The 23573-nt window shown below is 38.3% G+C and overlaps 1 protein-coding gene across 50 annotated transcripts in view; it reads right to left on the bottom strand.

Annotated features, from left to right (window-relative positions):
• Positions 1-23573, bottom strand: part of ANK2 (ankyrin 2) — a 328351-nt gene that overhangs the window by 13359 nt on the left and 291419 nt on the right. For 31 of the 50 annotated variants that reach the window (XM_077882358.1, XM_077882359.1, XM_077882366.1 and 28 more), the window contains 7 exons: positions 21552-21674; positions 19529-19561; positions 17370-17391; positions 6546-6620; positions 4506-4637; positions 3262-3405; positions 196-481 (listed from right to left, as the gene is read on the bottom strand). In XM_077882358.1, the coding sequence (XP_077738484.1) occupies positions 196-481; positions 3262-3405; positions 4506-4637; positions 6546-6620; positions 17370-17391; positions 19529-19561; positions 21552-21674 (815 nt within the window). Of the gene's footprint in view, positions 1-195; positions 482-3261; positions 3406-4505; positions 4638-6545; positions 6621-8208; positions 14461-17369; positions 17392-19528; positions 19562-21551; positions 21675-23573 lie in introns of all 50 variants that reach the window. The other 19 variants (XM_077882344.1, XM_077882349.1, XM_077882350.1 and 16 more) reach the window with 3 other exon arrangements.

Here is a 23573-nt window from a genome sequence, read left to right as displayed (position 1 = left end):
TCAGATCTACCACATGAGGCTGTCACAATTAGGTCTCAACTCTTTTGCTCTTTTTCTGTAGTTCTGGCACTTGTTATTGGTGAGGTTATTTGAAAACCACCTGAAAACCATTTACAGCTGTATATGCGTGGGCACACTTGTCACACTGGCTTGTTTCGTAGAATTACATTTGATGGGCTTTCTTTTGACACTCACAAGTACTCTTGCTGACATTCAAGAGATGACTCTTCAGGCAGGCCTTGCGTTTTCCCTGAGAAATCCTGTTGAACTTGCTCCTTGTGAGTTTGGGGAAAGAGCTCTGTTGCTGAGCTGTCCCCCTCAGCTTTGGGGATGCAATCCTGAAAAGTGGAATACCCAACAGAAATGTCTTCCTCTGAGACAATGGGAGGGTGATCACAGGACTCGCTTTCTTTAGAAGCACCTTGCTCCTCTTTCTGCTTGTGCTGTGCAGTGTTTAGCTCCTCCTGAAGTACTGAGAAGCCTACAGGGGAGAAAATGGAAATTAACCATTGAATTGAAGCTCACTTATTATTAAACAGGTATTTATTGAGTAACTATTAATGTGCCACATCCTGTGATAGACCCATGGCTACAAAGCTGACCTTCAAGATGCAGATCATCTAGCAATGCTCAGGCAAGTAAGAGTCTATTAAAGTGCAGAGTGACTGGGCCACAGTGCCAGTCAATGAATGCAGAAGCACCCAACTCAGGGTTAAAGAATTAGGAAAGGAAATGCAGAGGGTGTGACATTTTAAGGAGACCTAATGATAAGTAGGCATTGGGATACTGAAGCACAGAAGGTAAGTAGTAAGAATTAGAGTTTAAGAATAATTAATAATAGCTCATACATTCTAAATTGATTATGTGTCAGGCACTGTTCTAGGTACTTCGAGAGTATTAACTTATATTAACAACACTCTGAAGTTTAATACCCTTTTTATGGAGGGTCTCTCAAGCCAGGCTAAGGAATTTGATTATGTCCAGGGCAGTGAGGAGTCACTGAAAAAATTTTAGCAGAGTTATGACTGAGTTATGTCACTCAACAGATACATATTGAGTATCAACGATGTGTTAGGTGCTGTTTAGACATTAGATATACAGCAGTGAACAAGATAAAAAAAGTCCTCATTGAAATCTGATTTCTGCAGATATGTATTTATGACAAATTTTAGGAGAAAAAGAAACCAGGGTAAAAGTATAGAGCAAATAGGGTTAGTATTTTAGGTAGACTTGTCAGGAAAGAGTCCTGTTAGGAGAGGATTTTAAGCAGAGGCCTGAATTAAGTTAAAAGACAAAAGGGTATTGATGCTCTGAGGGAAGAACACTCGGGAGTAGAGGAAACAAAAAGGAGCAGAGCCCCAAAGCCTGAGAATATGCAGGGTGCCCAGGGAACAGCAGGGAGGCCAGACGGGATTTATGAAAGAAGGAGAGAGATAGGAGAGGGGATAAGCTTTCCCTGAACAATGACACACATCATCATTTAAATCTAGGAAAAGTATGAAGCTACAGAAAGAAACCAAGGAAGAATAGCCAGTAAAATAATGGGGAAAAAACATGAAGGGAGGCTATCATGGAAAGTGTGAAGAAAATACTATAAGGAGAGATTATTTCTTTTTGTCAAATGTACTAAGGGGTACATGAGCTAAAGACTGACAAATTACTCACTGTATTTGGGAAAGAAGAAATAATTGGTGAATTTTATGACTGTTTTCCATTGGGTGGTGATGACAAAAGTCTGGCATAGATTCTAGAGATAGTTCTAGAGAGAATAGGAAGACATGAAGTAGATACAGGAAATTTAGGCTATACTTTTAAAGAGATTTTCTATAAAATGGAGAAACAGAACAATCATATAAGGAGGAATATGGGATGAAAGGAGTTGATTTGTTTTGTTTTTAATGCTCAATGCTGTTGAGCACGGTCTAGTTGTAGGAAACTACAGGGGATAACTATAGGAGTGAGGTTCTTAATTGGATAAAAAGGGGACAAGATCCAGTACAAAACAAGAGATGATGGTTTTAGCAAAGCACAAACATTTTATACAGGAGGGAAAGTAGAGGATAGGCATTGAGATGCACTTAGAGATGCAGATTTTGTGATGAAAGAATATGGAGACCCCTGGGTGAATCAGCAGTTGAGCATCTGACTTTGGCTCAGGGCGTGACCCCAGTCCAGGGATCGAGTCCCACATTGGGCTCCCTGTGAGGAGCCTGCTTCTCTCTCTGCCTATGTCTCTGCCTCTCTCTCTGTGTCTCTCATGAATAAATAAATAAAATCTTAAAAAAAGAAAGAAAGAATATGGACATTTGTTTAGGACGATCCTTATTTTTTCTAAGAAGTAGGAAGCTTGGTCATCGGATTTGAATACAGAGAAGAGAAATGCTAGAGGCTTGAAAGAAGAGAAGGTATAAAATAGAGATAAGAAAGAGAAGAAGAAAGAAAGTGGGTGACCATACAAAAAAAAATAAGAATGGACTAGAGAAACTTTAGTAGGTGGTAGGGCCAAAGGCTAGTAGTCCCAGTGGGTTTGGAGAATTGTTGGTGTGGAAGCAGAAGAGGAAGTAAGCATAATTCTTCAAGTTAGGATGCAGAAGTAGTATGGTCAGTGGTAGTAATATAGTCTTGGTTGTGAGCACTGAAGTAGATAGCTAAAATAAAGTGAAAGACCCAAGTATCAGAAGTGCCTTTAAGGAACTGAAAAAAAGGCACTGGATAGGTCATCCATGTTGTTGTTTGTATCCCCTTAAGACTCATGTGATGAAACCCTAATCCCAGTGAGATAGTATTTAGAGGTGGTGCCTTTAGAATGTAATTAGGTCACTGAGGGTAGAGCCCTTAATGGGACTAGTGCCTTTATAAGAGGAGGCCAAAGAGTGAGCTAGATCTCTTTGCCCATGTGTGGACAACAGCAAGAAGATGGCCATCTGCAACCCAAAGGAGGGCCCTCACCAGAACCTGACTATACTGGCATCTTGATCTCTGACTCCCACTCTCTAGAACTGTGAGAAATAAATTTCTCTTGTTTAAGCTCCCAAATTTATGGCATTTTGTTATAGCAATCCAAACAGGTTAGGACAATAGTGAAATAATAAAGAATGAGCAATGGTTGGTGAATGAGCAATATGGGTATATTTTACAAGAAAATGAGAAAAATGTGTGATCACCAAAGTCCACAGACCACCCTCTAAATAAAGGAAGATTTGGTCCAGTTGCCCGAATTAAACACAGGTACAACACACCCACACACACTAATTGTTTGACCTTCACTATGATCCAGTGCAATTGTCTGTTCAATTTCTGCATAGCTATGAGTGATGCGCTCCTGGAGAGGCTCTGTGCTGGCCTCCATGAGATGAACAATATCCATTCGGTTGATCTTAGTGAGACATTCAATGAGATTGGTATCTGGAATATCAGAGAAAAAGCATTTAAAAAGTATTCCTTCTAAAATGTCTTTCACAGAACGTAAAGACTGCTAACTCTGGGAAACGAACTAGGGGTGGTAGAAGGGGAGGAGGGCGGGGGGTGGGAGTGAATGGGTGACGGGCACTGGGTGTTATTCTGTATGTTAGTAAATTGAACACCAATAAAAAAAAAATAAATAAAATAAAATGTCTTTCATTTAGTTGCCTTACTAAAATTTTAGTATTTGCACAGGAAACAACAAAACTTATTAAACGTCTTTGTAAAAAGGAGCAAACAGAAAAGATATGTGTATGAAAAAGTGGGAAAGCATAGGCATAAGCCCCAAAAGTAGAGTTGCCAGATATTAGACAGGACACTGTCAAATTTGAATTTCAGATGAAAACCCAAACAAATTTTACAGCATAGGTATATCCCAAATACTACCTGAGGATATACTTATATTGAAAAAGTATTTGTTGACTTATTTTTATTTGCCAAATCTGGCAATCCTACCTAGAAGAATGGCAATAGAAGGAAAGGCAAATGTAGACTGGCTATAAATAAGGGAGGTCTCTAGGTAGATCTTTAGAGAGACATTAAAGGAAGTAGCAAATTTAGACTAGCTGAAGAATGGGACAAAGTAAAGGTCTTTACCACTTCTCACTTTATTTGATGTGGCCAGCATATTACATACAAATCATTATAAAGAATATCTTCTTGTCATCTTTCCCTCATTTAAGTTATTTAGGAGTAATTTAGGAGTAAAGGAAGTAGGAATTGAAAGTAAGGCACTACCAATAAAACAATGACAAAATAAAGTAACTGTCCATTCTCATATTTAGAAAATTTTAGGACTTTAAAAACATTCCTGTTAGCAGCCAATGTTTCCACTAATTGGCCTTGCTCAGGGGAATATAGGGTAAGAATTGTCAGCTTATTTTAGAAATGTCATAGCTTGTTCTCACTTGTTTACAGTAGTATTTCAGATGGATGGCATTCATTATTTTATTATTTTACTGAATTTGCAAGAAAGGGTTGGTGAATAGGCCTTATATCTCAACCTTTAGTCTAATGCTTTTTACATACAGTTCCCCACCTACCTGTAGCATGTTTGCCATCCCTTTCTAGCCAGTACTTCAAGAGCGCATGACTCTGGTCTTGGAGAGAATTAGGGTTCTCAATTCGAATTTGATGAATTTGTTCCTCAGTGAAATCCAATTCTCTTGCTAATTCTAGAAAAGAAAATATTACTCCATAAGTACCTTAACTTCAAAGTTTGAGTCTCCACACATGGCTTTGTGATTCAGTAAATGATGCATTCTTTGTATTACTGTAACAGGGTTCCTTTTCTCCCCTATGTATTAGAAGTGACTCTCAACATGCCTTTGTTCTTCTAGACCTAACTGTAGATGGTTTCCTTAAAATTGGTTATAGAATTGATCACTTTCACAGTGGAAACACTAAGTTTGAGGCAACTAATGATAAAACATGTATAATTCAGACCCATTTAATTCCAAAATGCAGACTGGACCATTAATACAGGCTTATACTCTTAACCAAGGTAATGGAAAATAAATTACTGAAAACAGGAGTAATAGACTTTCTCACTTTTAATCATCATTAAGTAACATTTTAAGTACTATAAATGCTATTTCTGTATACTTGGATAAATACTGCCTGTGGTTATATTATGGTGGTTGGATAGACTCCTTTCTTTGATTTGATGTCACATAAATAAAAGCTCTGGGAAGCATTAATTGACGTAGGGAAAAAGCCACAAATTTTTTCTTTAAAGTCTACCATTAACATTGTATGTGGACACTTATATATTGTGGTGTGTGTGTGTGTGTGTGTGTGTGTAAAAATAAGTGTCTTCTTTGGAGGGCAATTGGCCAATACCTTTCAAAATTAAAGATATATATATCCTTTATGCAGATATTCAATTCTATTTCTAGTAATATACTCTATAGAGACAGTCATGAAAAGACACCAATGCACTAGGATGTTTGTCATTAACAGGAAACAACCTAAATATCCAGTAATAAAGGCCACTGATAAAATTATACTTCGATACAGTAAAATTAAATAGCCATTTCAAAGAATGAGATAATATGTCTATGCTGATGGAATATTTATAAGGAGTAGTATTGAGGAAAATTGTGCTTATTTTTATTTTTTAAATTGTGCTTATTTTTAAATAGTACACATAGATGTATTTATATATATATATATGTATATATATATATATTTTTTTTTCCTGAATACATGAGAAAGTGTAAGCAGTTACTTTTGAGGCATAGAGATAGAATATCAGATGCAGGCATGAGAAACTTATTTACACTTTTCATTGCATACCATTTCTGTATGGTTGTAGGGTTTGCATTTTCAACAAGTATATAGATGTTACATTTTATACGCAAATGCACACATACTTAATAAATAAATTAAATAATTCTGAATGTTACCTATTTAATTAGTCAACCAGGGACATTTTGATGTCCTTCCTTTCCCTATAACCCCTATTAAAAAAAATCTGACCAGCATTCAACAATTGTTTAAAAGTGAGGAGATGACTATTCTTTCTGCTTTGTATTACCTTTTTAAGGGTTTTATGGATTTCTATTTATCATATTGATTTTCTAATTTAATTTCCTTTAATAATTTAACATACATTATAATTTGTATGCTGAAATAGCCTCATTTCTCAGAAAATTAGTGAAACATCGTATTATATATATTTCAACACACATCCAAAGCAAATTTGAGTACTGTTCATGATGAAGATATCTGATATAAGATGTCTAAAATAAGAAGCCCTAGATTAAATCTCCAACTAAATTCATGACAATTACATCTAACAATGATTTTGAAACACAGTCATCTCCCCAAAGTTTGGATATCCAAAGCTCCGAAAGGAGGATGGTGACACTGGATCTATTCTCAAAATCCCCCACTTTAAAGTTCTATTTTTCTAAATTCCAGAGATAATAAAAGGCCTGCCTGGATTTTCTAGTTCATAGTTTATTATTCTTTTTACTATTCCACGTGGTCTTCTTCACTGTTAATGATAGTTGGCTGATGCAATTGTGTTTCCTAAACGAAGCAAGTTCTGTTGAAAAAATGAGTCACACTAATTTTACCTGTCCAGCTGAAGCCAAGGTGATCAGCAATATATGCCAGCCTCTCCTCGATCCGTTCCTGCTCATCCTGTTGATCTATAGAAGGTCAAAAACAGAATGGCCAAAGGTTGTCTATGACAAGAGAGCAACCACAGTACTGATCATCCAAAGAAAGGAAGTCACTTGTCCAAATATTTGATAATAGCACAAGTTAGCTATTATATTTTAAATCATTTTAAATTGTGTGTTTGCCTGATTTCTGGAATGGAATGGGAAATAAATTTAATTATAAATCATGAAAACCAACTGCTTCCATATCTCTTTAATCAAGACTAGTCACAGGCCACATTATACAAGTTGCTGATTTTTAGTAATCTTAGGACTATTTAAAAAAATTATCTGAGAGAATACTGCCCACCAGAAGACAATCATCCTGTTCACCAAAAAACAGAAAAATCATAAATGGGATACAGAAGTGGAGTAACTGGTTAGGACCTACTATTATTGCCTGTGGCAGCATAGATCACTTCCGGGTCATGTCTGAAAGAAATCACATCCAAGATTCATAAGAGACATAGATCATGGGTTAATCAGGCCATCCTAGGTTTTTTTTGTTGTTGTTGTTGTTTTTTCAGGGTGGCCAGAAACATCTTCCTTGGTCCTGGTGACCTTGGAAGAAGGGAGGATAAAAGCATATGTATTTGTGTCTATTATATCAATAGGTATAGATGTCTTTTGTGTGAAATTTCTGTCTGCTTACTACTAAGTAAGCTTATATATAACTCCCACAAACTATAATTTCCCCATTCATTTTTAAATCCCATTAATCGATGGGCAGCATTTTAGGCATTATGACATTTTCTTACAACACAAATTTAAGAATAATAGTCTTCATTGTAGAGATATTGGAAGACCAGAGGCTACTTCTCAAAGCCATCAATGGTTTCCTTTTTTATAATTCCAAGGGTCATCATCCTCTCACGGTCACTTACATCATGCAAAGTTTGAGTTTTTGTTGTCTGCTGCATCTAACTGGAGTACATTCTCCATTTACCTGACACTCTAATGAAAAGCATGTTTGTTTTGTTTTGTTTTGTTTTGTTTACCTTATATTTGTATCCTTAAAGTTTTTACCAGTGGTATCTGATATCCAGCCTTTTGAGTCAAAAACAGATCCACAACAATTGGAATTTCATGATAATGTGAAATCTGCTTGGGCAAATGGCTTCCTAATGATTACAGAATTATTAAGTACAAATTATTTTAAAGTACTTGAGGGTAAGAAAAAAAAGCAATAAATCCTTACCATATGAAACAAAGCCCAACATATTCATATGCAAAAGCAAAAGTGCTTAATTTGAAGCTAAGCCCAGGACTTCAGAACAACAAAACTCAAAGCTTGCATGGCCTTACGTGCAGCGGCTCGAGAAAGGCAAGATCACCATTGCCTGTTTATCATGTTTATGTTTTCCATAAGCATTCTCATTACTCAATCTTGAGATTGTTTTCATGGACAAGAGTACACAGAGAAGGCACAAAACACAAAGGGCTTACACAAACACAGTAACCACTACAGAAAGCTTAAAGAAAATGAGACACAAATCACCAAATAAAAGATATACAGAAAAACTATATCAAATTTATGACATGCGTAGCACAGGGAATCCCAGTGGCTGGCAAATACCTTCAGCATGGTCATGGCCATTTTCATCAGGGATGCGTTCAATCAGAGTCTCAATGGACTCATCCCAAATAGGCCTTGTGTCAAAGATGTCCTCAGGAATTGAATGCTCGGTCTCAACAGGTGGCAGATTTTCAATTACTGAAACTTCCAGGGCACTACTACTTTCATCATCTGAAACCAATTCTTGCTCCCTTTCTGACTGTGTAAGTCTATCCACTAACTTGGAAGCCTCATCACTAATCTCCTCAAAGAATTCTATGGAGTTCCTATAAAGGTCAAAGAAATGCTCCTTACTTTCTTTTGTGGGGCTCACAGCCCCCTTGCAGGAAGATGTGGTGCTTTTGCTCTTAACTGGCAATCGGGATGTAAATATCTTTGGTCTTGTGGCTCCCTCTTCTGATTCTAACTCAAGCTCCTCATCCCCCTCTGTGCTCTCTGTTTCTGTCTCAGTGTAACTTCTAGTTTTTACTGGACATTTGGTCTTTGAGTCCAAAGGACTGGCATCAGATTCAGATTTGCTTCTACTCTCTGGTGTTCTGCTTGTCATGTCCTGACCCTGAGGAGCCACTATTTTCTGGAGAGATGAATCTAGATGCAAAAGCTGCTGTTCTACTCTTTGGACAGGTGCTTTCACAGGGATTTTAGACTTTGGTTTTATTTCATCCTCTTTACTTTCCTCATCCAGGCTGGGTAAAAAATCTTCAGAAAGGGAATTCTCATACTCCACAGATGGAGGTGCTGGGGTTGACATGGGTAAAGTCCTTACAGGAATTTTGGATTTGCTTTCAGTAGAAGGCACATTCTCCATGGGTGCAGTAGGAATTTCAATTACGGATCTCTGTTCCTCTGGGGAAGAATCAGGAGAATCATCATTCCGATCTGAATACACAGACCTGGTAACTGTGGAAAAATCTAACTGAACATGTACAACTGGTTCAGGGGGGTCAGGGCAAGATGTATTTTTCACACTAGACTTAGGAGACATATCACCCATTTGCATGGTGGGAGGGTCCTCGGCACCTGCAGAAGGAGTCTCTTCCATTGATATTTCAACAGAGACTGAATTCCCCACATGGGAGTTAAGCTGAGCATCTGAAGCAGATATTTCCTCTACTTCCTCACTCAGGTCATCTGGAAGTAAGTCTGCTTCATCACTCACTGCTTCTTTTGATTCTAAGAGAGCTAGTGACTCAGCTGATGTTTCCTGTTGTGGGAGCTCAGCCCCAGGACTCCCTTCTTTCATGTCTTCAGAGACAGTCTCTTCCCTGGATTCTTGACCAATTTGGAAAAAGTGAAAACTTTCATCTGCATAGGACCTTTTGGTCATATCAATGGCACCACTTCGGGTCATCTCAAACAATTTTCCTTCCTGAAAGAGAAATGGGTTTTGCTCACTGGTTGGGGTCCCCTCCTCAGTTGGGGTCCTTGCAGGAGTGGTGTCAGGGGTGGTACCCTGTGATTGTCTGTCTACCATCAAGCCAAATATCTTTTGCTCTTCCTCTTTCACTCGAGCCTCAAAGGCTTCATCATCCTCACGGATTTCACTCCAGGAATCAGAATCCACATCCGTTTTTGTGATGATGACTTTGCTTATTTGTTCACCAACAACTGCTGATGTATTTGGCACAGAAGGCTCTAAAGATGAAGGGGCTCCATCTGATTGCCTTTCCCACAAGATGCTTTCTTGTTTGGATTCTTTTTCCATGTTTTGGTCCTCAAAATTAGATTCTTGGCTTGAAACAGTTCTATTGGAGGAGCTTGTTACTACCACGTCTTCAACAGAGGATGTGGTGGTAACAGAATGTACTTCTGAAGACTGAAAACTTGTGTGTCTTGCCTCTGTTTGGGTTTTGCTTTCTTCACTGGAGAAAAAAGATTGGGAAGGAACATTTTCGTAAGGGCTTATTACTTGAGGATCGTAAATTTCATCAGTATCGGCTGGGTCAGACGCTGGAACATCCACGGACAATTTGTCTGTTTGAGTAGTAGTCAATGAGTCTTGAGTGGAAGAGTCCTTTGGTAAGCTTTCAAAAGCTTGGTCGGTTTTGGTATCCTCCATTTCTGTAGTAGAAGGTGGAGAGAATACGGCTTCATCTAATTCTTGTCCTTCAGATATTGGAATATGAGGCAAAGAGGACAAAGATGAAGGGCTTTCACTGGGGCAATCTCCTTGTAGAGATTCCACTCTAGAAACATCAAGCTCTTCTCCTTCTGTGATTTTTTCATCAGTGTCTTGCAGAGGTAATGATTCTTCATGGATAACTTGCTGCTCATTGGTATCCTCCCTAGGGGAGCTGTAGAGACCTGAAGATATGGGAGTGACTGAGCTGCCAGGACTCCCAGTCTCACACCCGTGGCCATCACAGACTTCTGTTTGAGCAGCATCTCTGTCCAGATCATCATCAAACATATCTGGGCCATCAGGAGAAATGGTAGGACTCTCCTCAGGTACGCAGGATTCATGATCTTTTTCTTCTTCTGATTTACCTGATTCTTCCTGAGTATCTTCATTCATTTTGAAAGTGTATTGTTTGGAAACAATAGGTTGAAACTGTACTTCTTCGGGACTGGAATTGGAGTCGATGCTGGATGGAAGTGGGGAGGGAGGTTGCACTCGAATAACTGGCTCTGGTAAGAGGCCTGAGTCGGCACCTTTTTTCAGCTGTGCTAACTCAGGTTCACTCTCTGAGGAGGAAGAAGCCTTTCTGCTCTCTGATGTTACTACCACAGGGACATCGCTTTCATCCTCCACACTCTCCATATGTTTTGATTCATCCACATCTGCTGTATAGTCAGCATCTGGGTCAGAGGACGAAGAAGATTCTTCTTGCTTGGGTTCTTTTTTGTAGTCCCTTTTCTGCTTTGCTTCTTGTTCAAGTTCATCAAATGTTTTTATTTTGGTTACCATTTTAAACATTTCCTCTTCAGGTGTGAATCTCTTTTTCTCCCCATTTTCCAAGTCATCCTCCTCCGCGCATTCATGAATTACAGCCGGTTTGGGTGTGCTTGCATCTGTGGCTTTGGGTGTGACCTCATAGCTAATTTCTTCAGAGCTGGGGGTGTCAGGAGAAAGGGGGCTCTTCCCTGAGCTCTCTACCAGTGACGTCTGCTCAAGACTGTCGTCCTCAGCACTGCCGTCCGGGTCTCGGAGCAGCCGGGACCGCATAGAGGCCACTTCTGTCAAGAGTTCTGTTTTGGCTACGGCTGCAGGGAGAGGAAAGTGACTTGGGAGAACTCCAGCCTTCATCTTTGGTTCCACGGGGCTACTTTCAAGAGAGTCACGGCAAGGGGATTCTTTCAGAGGACTGGGCTCCAGAGAATCTGGAGTTTTGTGTGAGGAGTTATCCTCCAGCACAGGGCTGGCTTCCAGGGAGTCTCTGTGGCTCACTGCAAACGATTCATCAGCACCGGGGCTGAGGACCTCACTATCTCGGCTAGGGAGTGCAAGTTCTAACCCTTGGGGACTCCTAGCAACTCCCTGGGGCTTTGATTCAGTTCCTGTGCCTGTCTTTACAGAAGCATGAGGCTGCGGGGAGGCCCCTGTCTCATCTGAGGGCTCAGTGGTTGTGGATTTCCGAGCTTCAGTATCGGTCTGTGTCTTGTGGGTGGAACCAATACCTGTTGGTTGAGGCTCATCAGAGGATGCTTCCTCAGTCAATCCTTTGGGTGTTTCCTTTGCTAATAACACACTACAGCTGCCAAGGGAATCATCTTCACGTTTCAGGCATGTGTCTTCAGAAGAAGGGTCCAGGGTGGCCTCCTTCAGCAAATGCTCCGCTGAGGGCTCTGTGCCTTTAGTGACCACAGCACCTTGCTCTTCAAAACCATCGGTGATGTCTTTGACTGAGGGATGTCCTTTTTCTGAATGAACTGCTGCTGGTGTTTCTACCTTGGTAGTTTCACTTACTTCCCCAACTTGCTCCTCACTTTTCTTTGGTGAGAACGAAAGGCTTTCTGGGCTTGTCTCAGGCGTCTCCGCTAGGCCCTCATGCTTATAGCTTTCTTCCGAACTAACCTGAGGGGTCCCTTCCATCAGGCTGCCACACGGAGAACCTGGCACCCCTTCAGGTTTCAGGCTCTCAGGACTGCCATCCAAAGCACCATTTTGTAAAGACAGAGCCGGAAGAAATTCATCTTTCATGTAATCTAGTGGAAAGGTTGTGTTGAAAGGACTAGTGAGTACTTGATCTAAATGGAGCTGTACTTCTTCCGTCTTCTCACTCATTCGGAATTGTTGGTATTTGTCATTGTCTTCCAATTCTTGCTTAATGACATCAGAAAAGTCAGTGGAGGTTTTCCTATCTGGGCTGATCTGAAGATCCATGTCTCCCTGTTCATCAGCCAGCTTTTCTTTGGGAACTTCATTTTCTTTATGGCTTTCTTCTTCTGGTGCTGACTGAACAGGTTCAGGTGTTTTGTGGCTAAGAGCTTTCTCCTTTTCTACAACTACATCTTCCCTCTTAAACCCTACGGAAGAAGCACGGACTGCTCTCTTGGATTCAGAAACTCCTGTTACCACAAATCTCTGGCTTCGTTTGATGGTCTGACTCTCTGTTTTCTGTGTCTCTCTCTGGTTAGCACCCTTTTCTTTTTCTACTCGAGCTTTGCCTTTTTCTTGTGGCTGCTTCTGTTTTGCTGATTTGTGCTCAAAGAGTCCAGTCTTATGTTTGGATGGGTCCTGACCTGACTGGAAAGCTTTCATCAACTCCCGAACAGACATTGTCTCTTCGATTCTTTCTGTTTTTGAGGTGGGGGATACAGGGGGCTGCTTTTCCGTTTTCCCAGAAGGCGACACAGGCAAGTGCTTGTCAGTTTTCCCAGAGGTTGATACAGGTGGATGCTTTTCTAGTCGTCCAGCTGGTGACACAGGCAAACGTTTTTCTGTTCTCCCAGGTGACACTGGTGCATGTTTCTCCACTCTCCCAGAAGGTGATACAGGTGGGCGTTTGTCCATTTTACCTGAAGGTGAAACAGGTGGGTGTCTTTCTGTTTTTGTAGATGACACAGGGGAGTGCCTTTCAGTTTTTGTCGAGGGTGATACCGGTGAGTGTTTCTCAGTCTTACTTGATGATGACACGGGGGAGTGCCTTTCAATTTTCGCAGAGGGTGACACAGGCGAGTGTTTCTCAGTTTTACTTGATGGTGATATGGGAGGGTGCCTTTCAGTTTTTGTAGAGGAGGAAAGAGAAGAGTGTCGTTCTGTTTTAGAGGAGGGTGACGCCGGTACGTGCCTCTCTGACTTCAGAGAGGGTGATGCAGCTGGATGCGTCCTGTGGGTTATCTTTTTCGGCACATCCTCTTTGCCTTTGACTCTGACGGGCAACTTGCTTCGACCTTTCTGTTCATCTTCCACTCGTTTCTGAAGGGCCTTAACTTTGTCCTTTATGGAACCGATGGGAGTTTCTTCTATCAAAGGTGAAGTGGCCTTTACAGTGGGAAGAGGCTCAGGGGCTAAACCTGCATCTTCCTCTAATGACTCTTCTGAACTACATTTTTTAAGTTCACTTTTTTCTGCACTACCTTGTACGCTTTCCTCTTTTTGTTTCTGTTTTTCCTTTAATTTCCTTCTCACTGGCTTCTTTATTCCCAGGCTTGGTTTCTGTTGTTTCTGTGCACTCTGTGTCTCTGGGGGTGCATCTTTCCCTTCATTTTCAGAGCTCCTGCCAATAGGCGGAGCCTCACGCTTCTCCCCTGCTCTCTCTTGAGCTGTCTGCAGGTGCTTTTCATGAGGAGACACATAGGACTTTAGATCCTCAGTAAGGTAGTTCACTAGCCCAGCTGAGTCTTTCTCTACTTTGACGTTGCTCTCCTTATCTAGTCTAACCTCTACGCACGGGTATTCGGTGACTTCTAAAGGTGCTTTTAGCTTAGCCTCCTCTATTTCCTCATCACTGACAATCACCCACTCCTCTTCCACTAACTCTCTCTCCAGCTGAGACCTTGGCACACTGCCTTCATCTCTCGCGCAGGTTCCACTTCTCAGGATTTCATTCACTTTCTCTAAGTCCTCTTTAACTCTTTCAACAATTTCAAAAGGCTCTCCTGGCTCTTCCTCAGCAGCCTTCACCAGCTCCTTCACTTTGATAGAACCTGCCCTATCAGACACATCTGTGGTCAAGATGGCGGTCATTTTGATCAAATCTTGTTTCATCTCAGAAACTTCAGAGAGCAAGTCCGGACTGGCTAGGACAGGAACTTCATTAACCAGGTGACTTTTCAGGACAGATGTTTCTGTAGACTCTGTCTCATCATCTTTGATGTGAATGAAAAACATTGAAAGTAAAATGGAAATCAAAAAATATATCGGCAAATGTAATCAGGACTGAAACGACACAGTGTCTTTTCCTGTTGTGGCGGGAGGGACAACAGAATGGGCTGGGAATGGTGGATCCACAAGGTCTCAGGATACAAAAGCAAAGCAAGGCTAACGGAAAAAAAAAAAAAAGAACCAAAACTGAAAAGGAAAAATGAGCAGGAAATAACTTGCTTAATTTTCTCACTTGTAGCACATCCACACATACAACAAAGCTATAACAAATAGCCAAGACAGACAGACACACACACACACACATCACAGATCAAAACAAAGAACGGACGCAGTGAAATTACACAGAAGTATCTCAAGATTGTTCAGATGTTACAGATCGATGTTGAAAAAAATATAAACATGGGAAAAAAAAAGGAAAAAAGCATTAGAAATTGCAGAAAGTTGATTTCCTCTAGGAGAAAGCCAGTAGTAGCAAACTCAGAATGCCTTCTAATGATATATATATGTTTTTTAATCATATGAAAATCCAGAATTCAGTATGTTTTGTTCTGTCAATTTACAATGACACATAAAAGATGTCTGAATCAGCTGCAAACCGGCATTTCATCTAAGGGAAATTCACACCTAACAATGAAACGAATGGTCTTGTGCTAAGAGGCATGGTCCTTTCCTTGGAGCAACCTCCTGGTTTAGACACAAAATGGACAGACCAAGGAGGGAAATAAAGGAAAGGAAAGAAAAAAATAACAAAATAACAACTGTGATTAAACTTATTATGTGAGTCCAAAGTTAAAATGTGATGCATGGCAATCCAAATCAGAGACAGTCACACGGGACACACGCACAATTTATGTAAGCCAAGTTATTTCCATGCAAAGCAAAGGTGGAGGAAAACTGGTGGGAGAGATGGCTTTGCTGAAATGCATGGGTAGGAGGATGGTTAAGAAATTAGAACAAGTATGTAAAACATTACTGTGGTGAAGCATATTTATTTCCCTACAAGTCTGTACATAGGTGCTGAATGTAATATATTTGAGGAATAGGTAGTGGGGACCTGCACCCATTCAAAGCAAAAAGGAAAACACTGGGTCACACTCTTTTAGGATTTGCTCTTGAAAAGAATTAGGAAAGAGTCCCTTCAATAGAGCCCTTCTTTAGAGATTATCTCATACCTAGATGATTATTTAAGGATGGTCTTTAGACTTAAAAAACAAACAAACACAAGTCTATGTTTAAACTTTAAAAAATATTCACAACACTTAGGAGTCATTCAGAAGAATCTGTGGCATTATAGAAATATAGTAACCTTTTCCCTTTCCTTTTTAAATGATTGAGCCAGCTGGATGTATTACACTTCAATTTCTACTATCTGGTATTCAAGAAATAAAGGAAAGGGTGATTTAAATAACATAGTAGTCCCGAAGAAGAAAATGGGATAATAAAATCTCTTTTTTAAAAAAGGAATGAAGGCAATGATAATGTCACTTTTTAAGCAAAGAAAGTGTCTTTTCCTGAGAGAACTGTCATTTGTTGAGGAGATAAACTCTGTGACTATGCATATATAAAGATATGTTAAAATGGTTTATATCAATGCAAATTTGTTCATGTACAAACCAATGAAAACACCCAGAATTTCAAATAATCTAGTCCTGAATGATGATTTAACATAAGAGCAAAGAGACTCTCAATTAAAAGCATTCTATGGGTGCCTGGGTGGCTCAGGCCATTAAGCCATTGCCTTCAGCTCAGGTCATGCATGATCCTGGAGTCCTGGGATAGAGCCCTGCATTCAAATAAATAAGTAAAATCTTTTTTTAAGAAAAGCATTTCAATAACAGTAATTTACATTGTACTAGGTCTTCAAAAAAAAAAAAAAAAAAAAAAAAAGCCCCAGATCATTGCCCAGAACCAGATGGCCATATCAAACATGGTTCTAAGTTTTCTCCTTTTAAGAATAGTACCCTGAAATGCAGGGACTCAAAATGAATTTTTAAATGAATAAGCAATAAAAATTAGTATTTTTTCCTTAAACTATCTGGGGGCATAAAAGCAAGAAAGAAACCTGAAAAATTCAACTTCTTCCACACAAGAAGCCAGAGTCACCAGAAACAGGCCCCAAAACTAAAATGTTAATGAATTGTTACAAACCCAAAATGAGTTCTAAGATAGATCTCTTAAGGTCTGTAAAAACCAGTTCTCTCTGTACAAAATTATGTGTGGGATTTGCATCATTATTTAAAATTAGCCCTATAATGGCACAATGTTGTGATTAATAATTTCATCCAGGAGGTTTTGATTTTTGTATTCTTGGTTCTTACTTTTTTCAAAAAGTTTCACAAAAATCCGTTAGACCTCAACCCGAAAGAAGTCAGTTATACTTCACCACAGTAAGAGGTGCTAAGGGGTGGGGGTGGGGAAAGGGTTGGCTTTAGCTGAGAACTATTAAGACAGTATCATTTTTGCAAGTGTAGCCTGCAAAAATAATGAGCTCTCTCCCCAAGTCAGTGTTGCTTGATATCAAAAAGTGATACTGTCATGTCAGTGCTTTAAAAAAAAAAGAGATGACAATGTTATGCTAACAAATGGACAAAAACAGTAGGGTGGGTTTCTAAACAAGCATAACAGCAATAGCAGGATTAACAGGGGTATCAAAAGAAAGTGAATGCTTAGATGAATAATCATTGCATTTTACTGCTAATTAGCTCACAAATTAGGTATTTTTGTAATTTAACTGGCCAAGCTGCTTTTCTAAGTAGACATTAATGATTAATAAGGACAATATAAAAACATAATTATTACAGTGGTTAGTAATGGCAACTAGCTGCATCTTAATTCATGCTTCTCTTTATTGTAGCCAGCTTTCAAAAAAACTCAATTTTATTTAAAATCTTACTTTTTTCTGATGTCATATCGATCTGAAAGAAAACATACATAAATTGAATGGTTACAAACTGTGTCTTGTTTCACAGCCCCTGATGTGCAAATAAGCTCCTATTCATAATCACACCCACAGGGAGATACCAGAAGCTAGAGGAAGGTCAGGGTAATTTGCTACAGTTCTTCCTGAGAATCTCCTTGATTCTTATCCTAACTTGGAAAAAAAATCTTTCTAGACGTTATAGGTGGAAAGTACTTTTTAATATGTTATTTCTAGGAAGATATGATCCAGGGTGCGTTTGATGTTAGAAATATTTATTTAGGGAAAAGCCAGGAAAATAGTTAAGTGGAAGTTAAACAGTGTCAATTTAGTGGAGAAAAAGAAGGAAAGAACAAATAACATGCCAGGGTAATACATTCTACAGAAGTAGTTTCGTTATCATTAATTACAAGCCAAAATTCCAAATCCTGAAAAGAATACAAACTGGATCTATTGCCCTGCATAGCTTCTGAAAATATTCAATAGAAAAATCATAAACTTAATGCAAGAAATTCATTTAAACATAGTAAAAATGGTTTTATAATTGCACTGCTCTTCTGTAAAGGGTGTAGGTACCACTTTGAACAGCTTTGATGATAAGAGTCACCAAGTGCAGGAAGGAAACTATGTGAGACAAAGAGTGGCTCTACAATTGAGGGTAAGGATGACATCTGTCTTGTCATAATTAGTACCGTATATGGTTACATACGGCAGGACATTGAGTTTATCATCAACCCTCTTGTCCTGCTCTACTGCCGGGGTAGGAGTAAAAAGTGAATTCAGGGTGATTCTCTGCACTGAAAAGGCCTTACATTTTAAGCTGGTGGGTACAAGGGTATTTATTATATTTTTATTTATGTTTCTGTATTCCAAATCCATCGGAGTAACATTAAAAATATAAAACTAGGGGGATCCCTGGATGGCTCAGCGGTTTAATGCCTGCCTTCAGCCCAGGGCATGGTCCTGGAGTCCTGGGATCGAGTCCTACATCAGTCTCCCTGCATGGAGCCTGCTTCTCCCTCTGCCTGTGTCTCTGCCTCTCTCTCTGTGTGTGTCTCTGCCTCTCTCTCTGTGTCTCTCATGAATAAATAAATAAAATCTTTAAAAAAATTAAATAAATAAAAATATAAAACTAGTATATTTGAAAATATTTATGTGCAACTAACAACAATTACATTTGTCTATCTTAGAAACAGGAACCAATACATAAATAGGAAAGTAGAAGGAATTTCCCAATGACTTCTTTCATTTCTATAATGTTTGGGCATCTTCAAATCTTTATATGGGGAAACAAACACAAATGTGTCTGAACTATCAGAGAGGTCTTATTCAAGTGGTTCTTTATTCAAGGTAATCTCTCGAAGACTTGCTTTCTTCATCTATGATATGACAGCACAGACCTCACAGGGCAATTGTGAAGATCAGTGTTGATGAGGTACATGGAGCATTTAAAGAATCTACCTTGTAAGAAGTGCTCATGATCGGCAGAGTTCTGCATTATAATATTATAGTCTAATGGTTGAATTATACACTCCTTTAAGTTTTTAGTCTCAAACTTTTTGGTCTTAAGATTCCTTTACACTCCTAAAAATTACTGAGGATCTTGAAGAACTTTTATGTTTATGTTTGATATATACAATTAATTATCTGTTTTATACACTAAAACTAAGAAAATGCTACAACCCAAGTATACACAACTACACATTCCAGAGTCAGAGCCATGATGTCATCATATGTAATGTAGTCTCTGGAAAACTCTGCTATAGCTTGTGGAGATATGGGAGGTAAAAGACAAAAAATGTCTCAGTAACCTTAAAAAAAAAAAAAAAAAAAAAAGCTTTGACCTCCAGGCATCTCCAGACCAACCTCTGAGAAATGAAATAATGGCTTGGCCTTTAGTAGTTGGTAGAGAAACACATATTACTACACAGAGACAGGTAACAATTGACAGGGAAAGCTTTACTGTTGTTTGAATTCAGTCCACGAGATGAAAAAACAGGCTCAGAGGGGTTAGGTAAACTGTGACCCTCCTATTACTAACATCTGTATAACCCTTCTAAGAACACAGATTATGTGCTCTTATTAGTGGTTATAGCAAATACAGCTATCAACAAGAGACAGTATCATACAATTACCTCTTCTTCCTGTTCTTGATCTGACTCTGATTCCTTGCCGCCCCAAGATGCCATGCGAGATGGAAAAAAGAAAGCAGGAAGAGTAGAGAGTATTTAGAAGAAAAGAAAAGATTAAATACGCTGCCAACAAACATCAACAGGCAAGCATACAGCCAGCATACTCTTGTTTTTTTTTCTTACTAACAGTTTATAGAAGACAGGCAAATAATTTAAAAGGATTGATTTAAATGTGAAAGTCTAAAGATTAAAGAGGAAAAAGACCAAAACTATAAATATACTAATTCCTTAGGCAAAAAAACTAAAATTACAAATATACTTATTTCAGATACTAGGTTACTAACATCCTTAAAGTTTGATATTTAATTTGATGCATATGCCCAGAGAAATGGTGATGATATTTCCCAGTCATTACAGATATTGGCTGAAAATGTTAAAAGCCACAAATAAGCATATGGCGAAAATATTTTGAATACATAGGCAATATTTAGTAGTTCTATTATAATAAAGAGCAACTAAATTCTAAAGTTTATCTAAAGTGTACAATGTTTGGCATTGTTTTCCTTTTTCTTTTCAGTTACTAAATGGAAAGCTGTCCAGGACCATCATGGAATTAATGATATGTCTTAACTTAGAAATACAGTGTAATAACAAACACTTTCTTTTAAAGCACATTGAGAGTTCACTGAAATCAGAGACAAAGCTCATTCATCTTTACACATCACTCAGGAGGACTGCCCACAGCAGTACGCATTTTCTTGTGTTCTTATTTGGCATTCACTTCGGTGACTCACAAATACACAAACCCCAAAATACATTTTGCATCATTGGAGTGTGATTAGATTATGCTCACTGAGGTGGATATACCTATTGCTGTATTCCAATGACTGGAAAAACATGCATGTTTACTTATACAGATAATATTTCACTTCATTTTTATCATATAATAAGAATTTGCAATGTTAAGCATGATGCTATGGGCTTTTCTCTATGTGTCTGATCTCTATTTACAAGATTAATTGGTTAAAAAAAAACAAGATTAATTGGTTAAGAAAGATATACCATGGTGGGTAAAAAGAAGTGTAGAAGATGCTTTGTATTGTGGAATCAAGACTTAGGGTTTTAACTATATTTCTAGGTCTCCAGGTCTTACCTGCCACTACTCATGCCCCTCCCTAACCTCTAGTACACACCGTGGCATCCCGCTGCAGCCCTCTATAGACTGCCATGGGGTGGGGGAGGGGAGGTTCTATTGGGAAGAGGTTGGTTAACATTTTTTTTAAGTAATAAAAATTAAGTTATCCTCAACATTTAATTCATGTAGTTGTCATCTTCAACTTGATCAAAGTAAGCCAGGAATTCTGTAATGGTGAGTGATCTGAATACAAAGTAATACCTGGTAAGGAGACTTTGGGTCAGGAATTGACAAATTGTTCCTTTTCAACAGTGTTTCAAATCTACTCCTTGTAACATGGGAGTATACTGTATACTAATTATGTTAAAATAGTCAAAAAATTATTTTGATAACCCCAAAATATTATAGATTATAAGATGAACAGGTATTTATTTTAGCAATAAGATAAAATCTCATGAGGTTGCTTGGAATTTAATAATATATAATCAACTTGTGAATTGGCAGAAGCCAATGGACTCATAATACTTTGGTAGGGCCAAATGGACTAGTATGATCCCAGAAGGGCACATATAAACCAATGAAGACAAAGCCAACTTATTTTTAAAAATTAGTCCAAAAAGTTAAACCTTAAATTCACATTTTCTCTCTTTCATATCTAATACAGATTTATAGAAAATTTTCCATCAGAGTCAATGTAATGCAAAATAAAAGAGCGCTCCTTTTTTTCCTTACTCAAATGGAATATCACAAATCTGACAGGGAATAAAAAATGATTGTTACATGTGCTTGCATTCAGTAAAATGCAAAAAAGCTTTTACTTTTACTTATTTTAAAGGATTTGAAAATTAAATCCTATAGAAATGGAATTGCACTAAGCAGATTTGACAATACCTTTGTATAAATTGGCAGGGTGATATTCAAATTGCAAATAGCTTGATGCACCAGGCCTCTTGTGGATTTTGGCTCTTTCATAAATGATAGTCGCCCGCAAGGTTCCTGAGTCGTATCACGTACCTTGAACAAGAAAGGCATCCATACTTCACACAGATATGATGTATACTATTTATTTTAATTAGGTAATACTCAAAAGAAAGAATGAGGAAAAAAATCAATTCATTTGATAACGCCAAGGATTTAGAGATGTTTCTTTCTCTTTTTCTATTATCATTTAGAATGATTTTTACAAAATCATTTTACAAAGTTGTGGTAAAATAGACATGCCATAAAATTTACTGTTTCCATTTTTTCACTTACCATTTTTAAGTGTTCGATTTATTGGCATTAAGCACATTCAAAAACTTGTACAATTATCACTGCCATGCAGAATCTGTCATCATCCTAAACACACACTCTGTACCTATTAAATGACAGCTCCTCATCTTCTGCCGGCCCCAAGTCACCTCTATTCTACTTTCTATCTCTGTAATTTGCCTCTTCAGATACCCTAATAGAGTTATACAATGTTTGTTCCTTTTGAGTCTGGGCTATTTTACTTAGCATAATATTTTCAAGCTTCAACCATGTTGTAACACATATCAGAATTTCATTCTTTAAAAGAATTATGTTAAAACATACATAAAACTTATCATTTCATCCATTTTTACAACCACAGTTTAGCAGCATTAAGTAGATTCATTCACACTGCTGTACAACCATCACCACCATTCATTTTTGGAACTTCTTTGTCTTCACACACCAAAACTCTGTTTCCATTAAACAAGAACTTTTCATTTCTCCCCTCCCTCATCCCCTGGCAACCACCATTCTATTTGCTGACTCCAGCATTTGACCTTTCTAGGTACCTCATACAAGTGGAAACAGAATATTTGTCCTTTTGTGTCTAGTTGATTTCACTTAGCATATATCCTCAAGGTTTATCCATGTTATAGCACATATCAAAATTTCATTCCTTATCAAGGCTGAATAATATTCCATTGTGCCTATATACCATATTTTATTTATCCATTCACCTGTCAATGGATATTTGGGATGTTTCCACCTTTTGGCTACTGTGAATAATGCTATTATGAATGCTGGTATGCAAATAACTATTTGAGTCCCTGCTTTTAGTTCTTTGGGATATATACCTAGAAGTGGAATTGCTGGATCATATGCTAATCTAGGTTTAAATTTTTGAGGAATCATCATACAGTCTTCCACAGTGGCTGCATCATCTTGTATTCCCACCAGCAGTGATTGGGGTCCCCATTTTTCCACATTGTTGCCAACGTTTGTTAGCTATCTCATTTCATTTATATATTTATTTTTTAACCACTGCCATCCTAATGGATACGATGTGGTATCTCATTGTGGTTTGAATCTAAATTTCCTTTAGCTGCAGACATCTGTTTGCCTTCTTTAGAGAAATGTCTAAGTCCTTTGCTCATTTCTGCATTTGGTTCATAGAACGACTTTTGCACATCAACAATATAGTACTGGCTTAATTACACAGTCATTTGTGTTAAATGGATCAATTACCCTTCAGCAGTTACAGGTTAATGTGGTGATCTATAAGAACCTATCTTTGATCAGGTAAAACAAACCAGAAATGGCACAACAAAAGACTCAGTAGAGATCTTGGGAAAGCTTAATAGACTTTAAAAAACGTAAAAGAGGTTTACTGACATATACTTGGAAAATCATAATGGAATAAAATGAGTCACTGCTGACAAACTGGGAATTAATAATCTGACATTGGTGTAGTAAAAAACTGATAGAAACCAGCATTCAGACTTCTAGATTAGTGAAATACACTGTGAGAAACAAGAAAAAACATGAGCTGGCTAGAGAAATAGAGAACAGATTTATTACTTCCTTTTCATTACATGAATCTCACCATCACATATTTTAGCTCCTCTTTAGAACTGGAATCCAGAATGAAATGTGTATATATTGCTGCTGCCAAATTCCTAA

Source organism: Canis aureus, chromosome 33 (genome assembly GCF_053574225.1).
Source record: "Canis aureus isolate CA01 chromosome 33, VMU_Caureus_v.1.0, whole genome shotgun sequence".
Classification (NCBI taxonomy): domain Eukaryota; kingdom Metazoa; phylum Chordata; class Mammalia; order Carnivora; family Canidae; genus Canis; species Canis aureus.
Note: the sequence above shows the minus strand (reverse complement) of the source record. Positions and strands in the feature narration are given on the sequence as shown.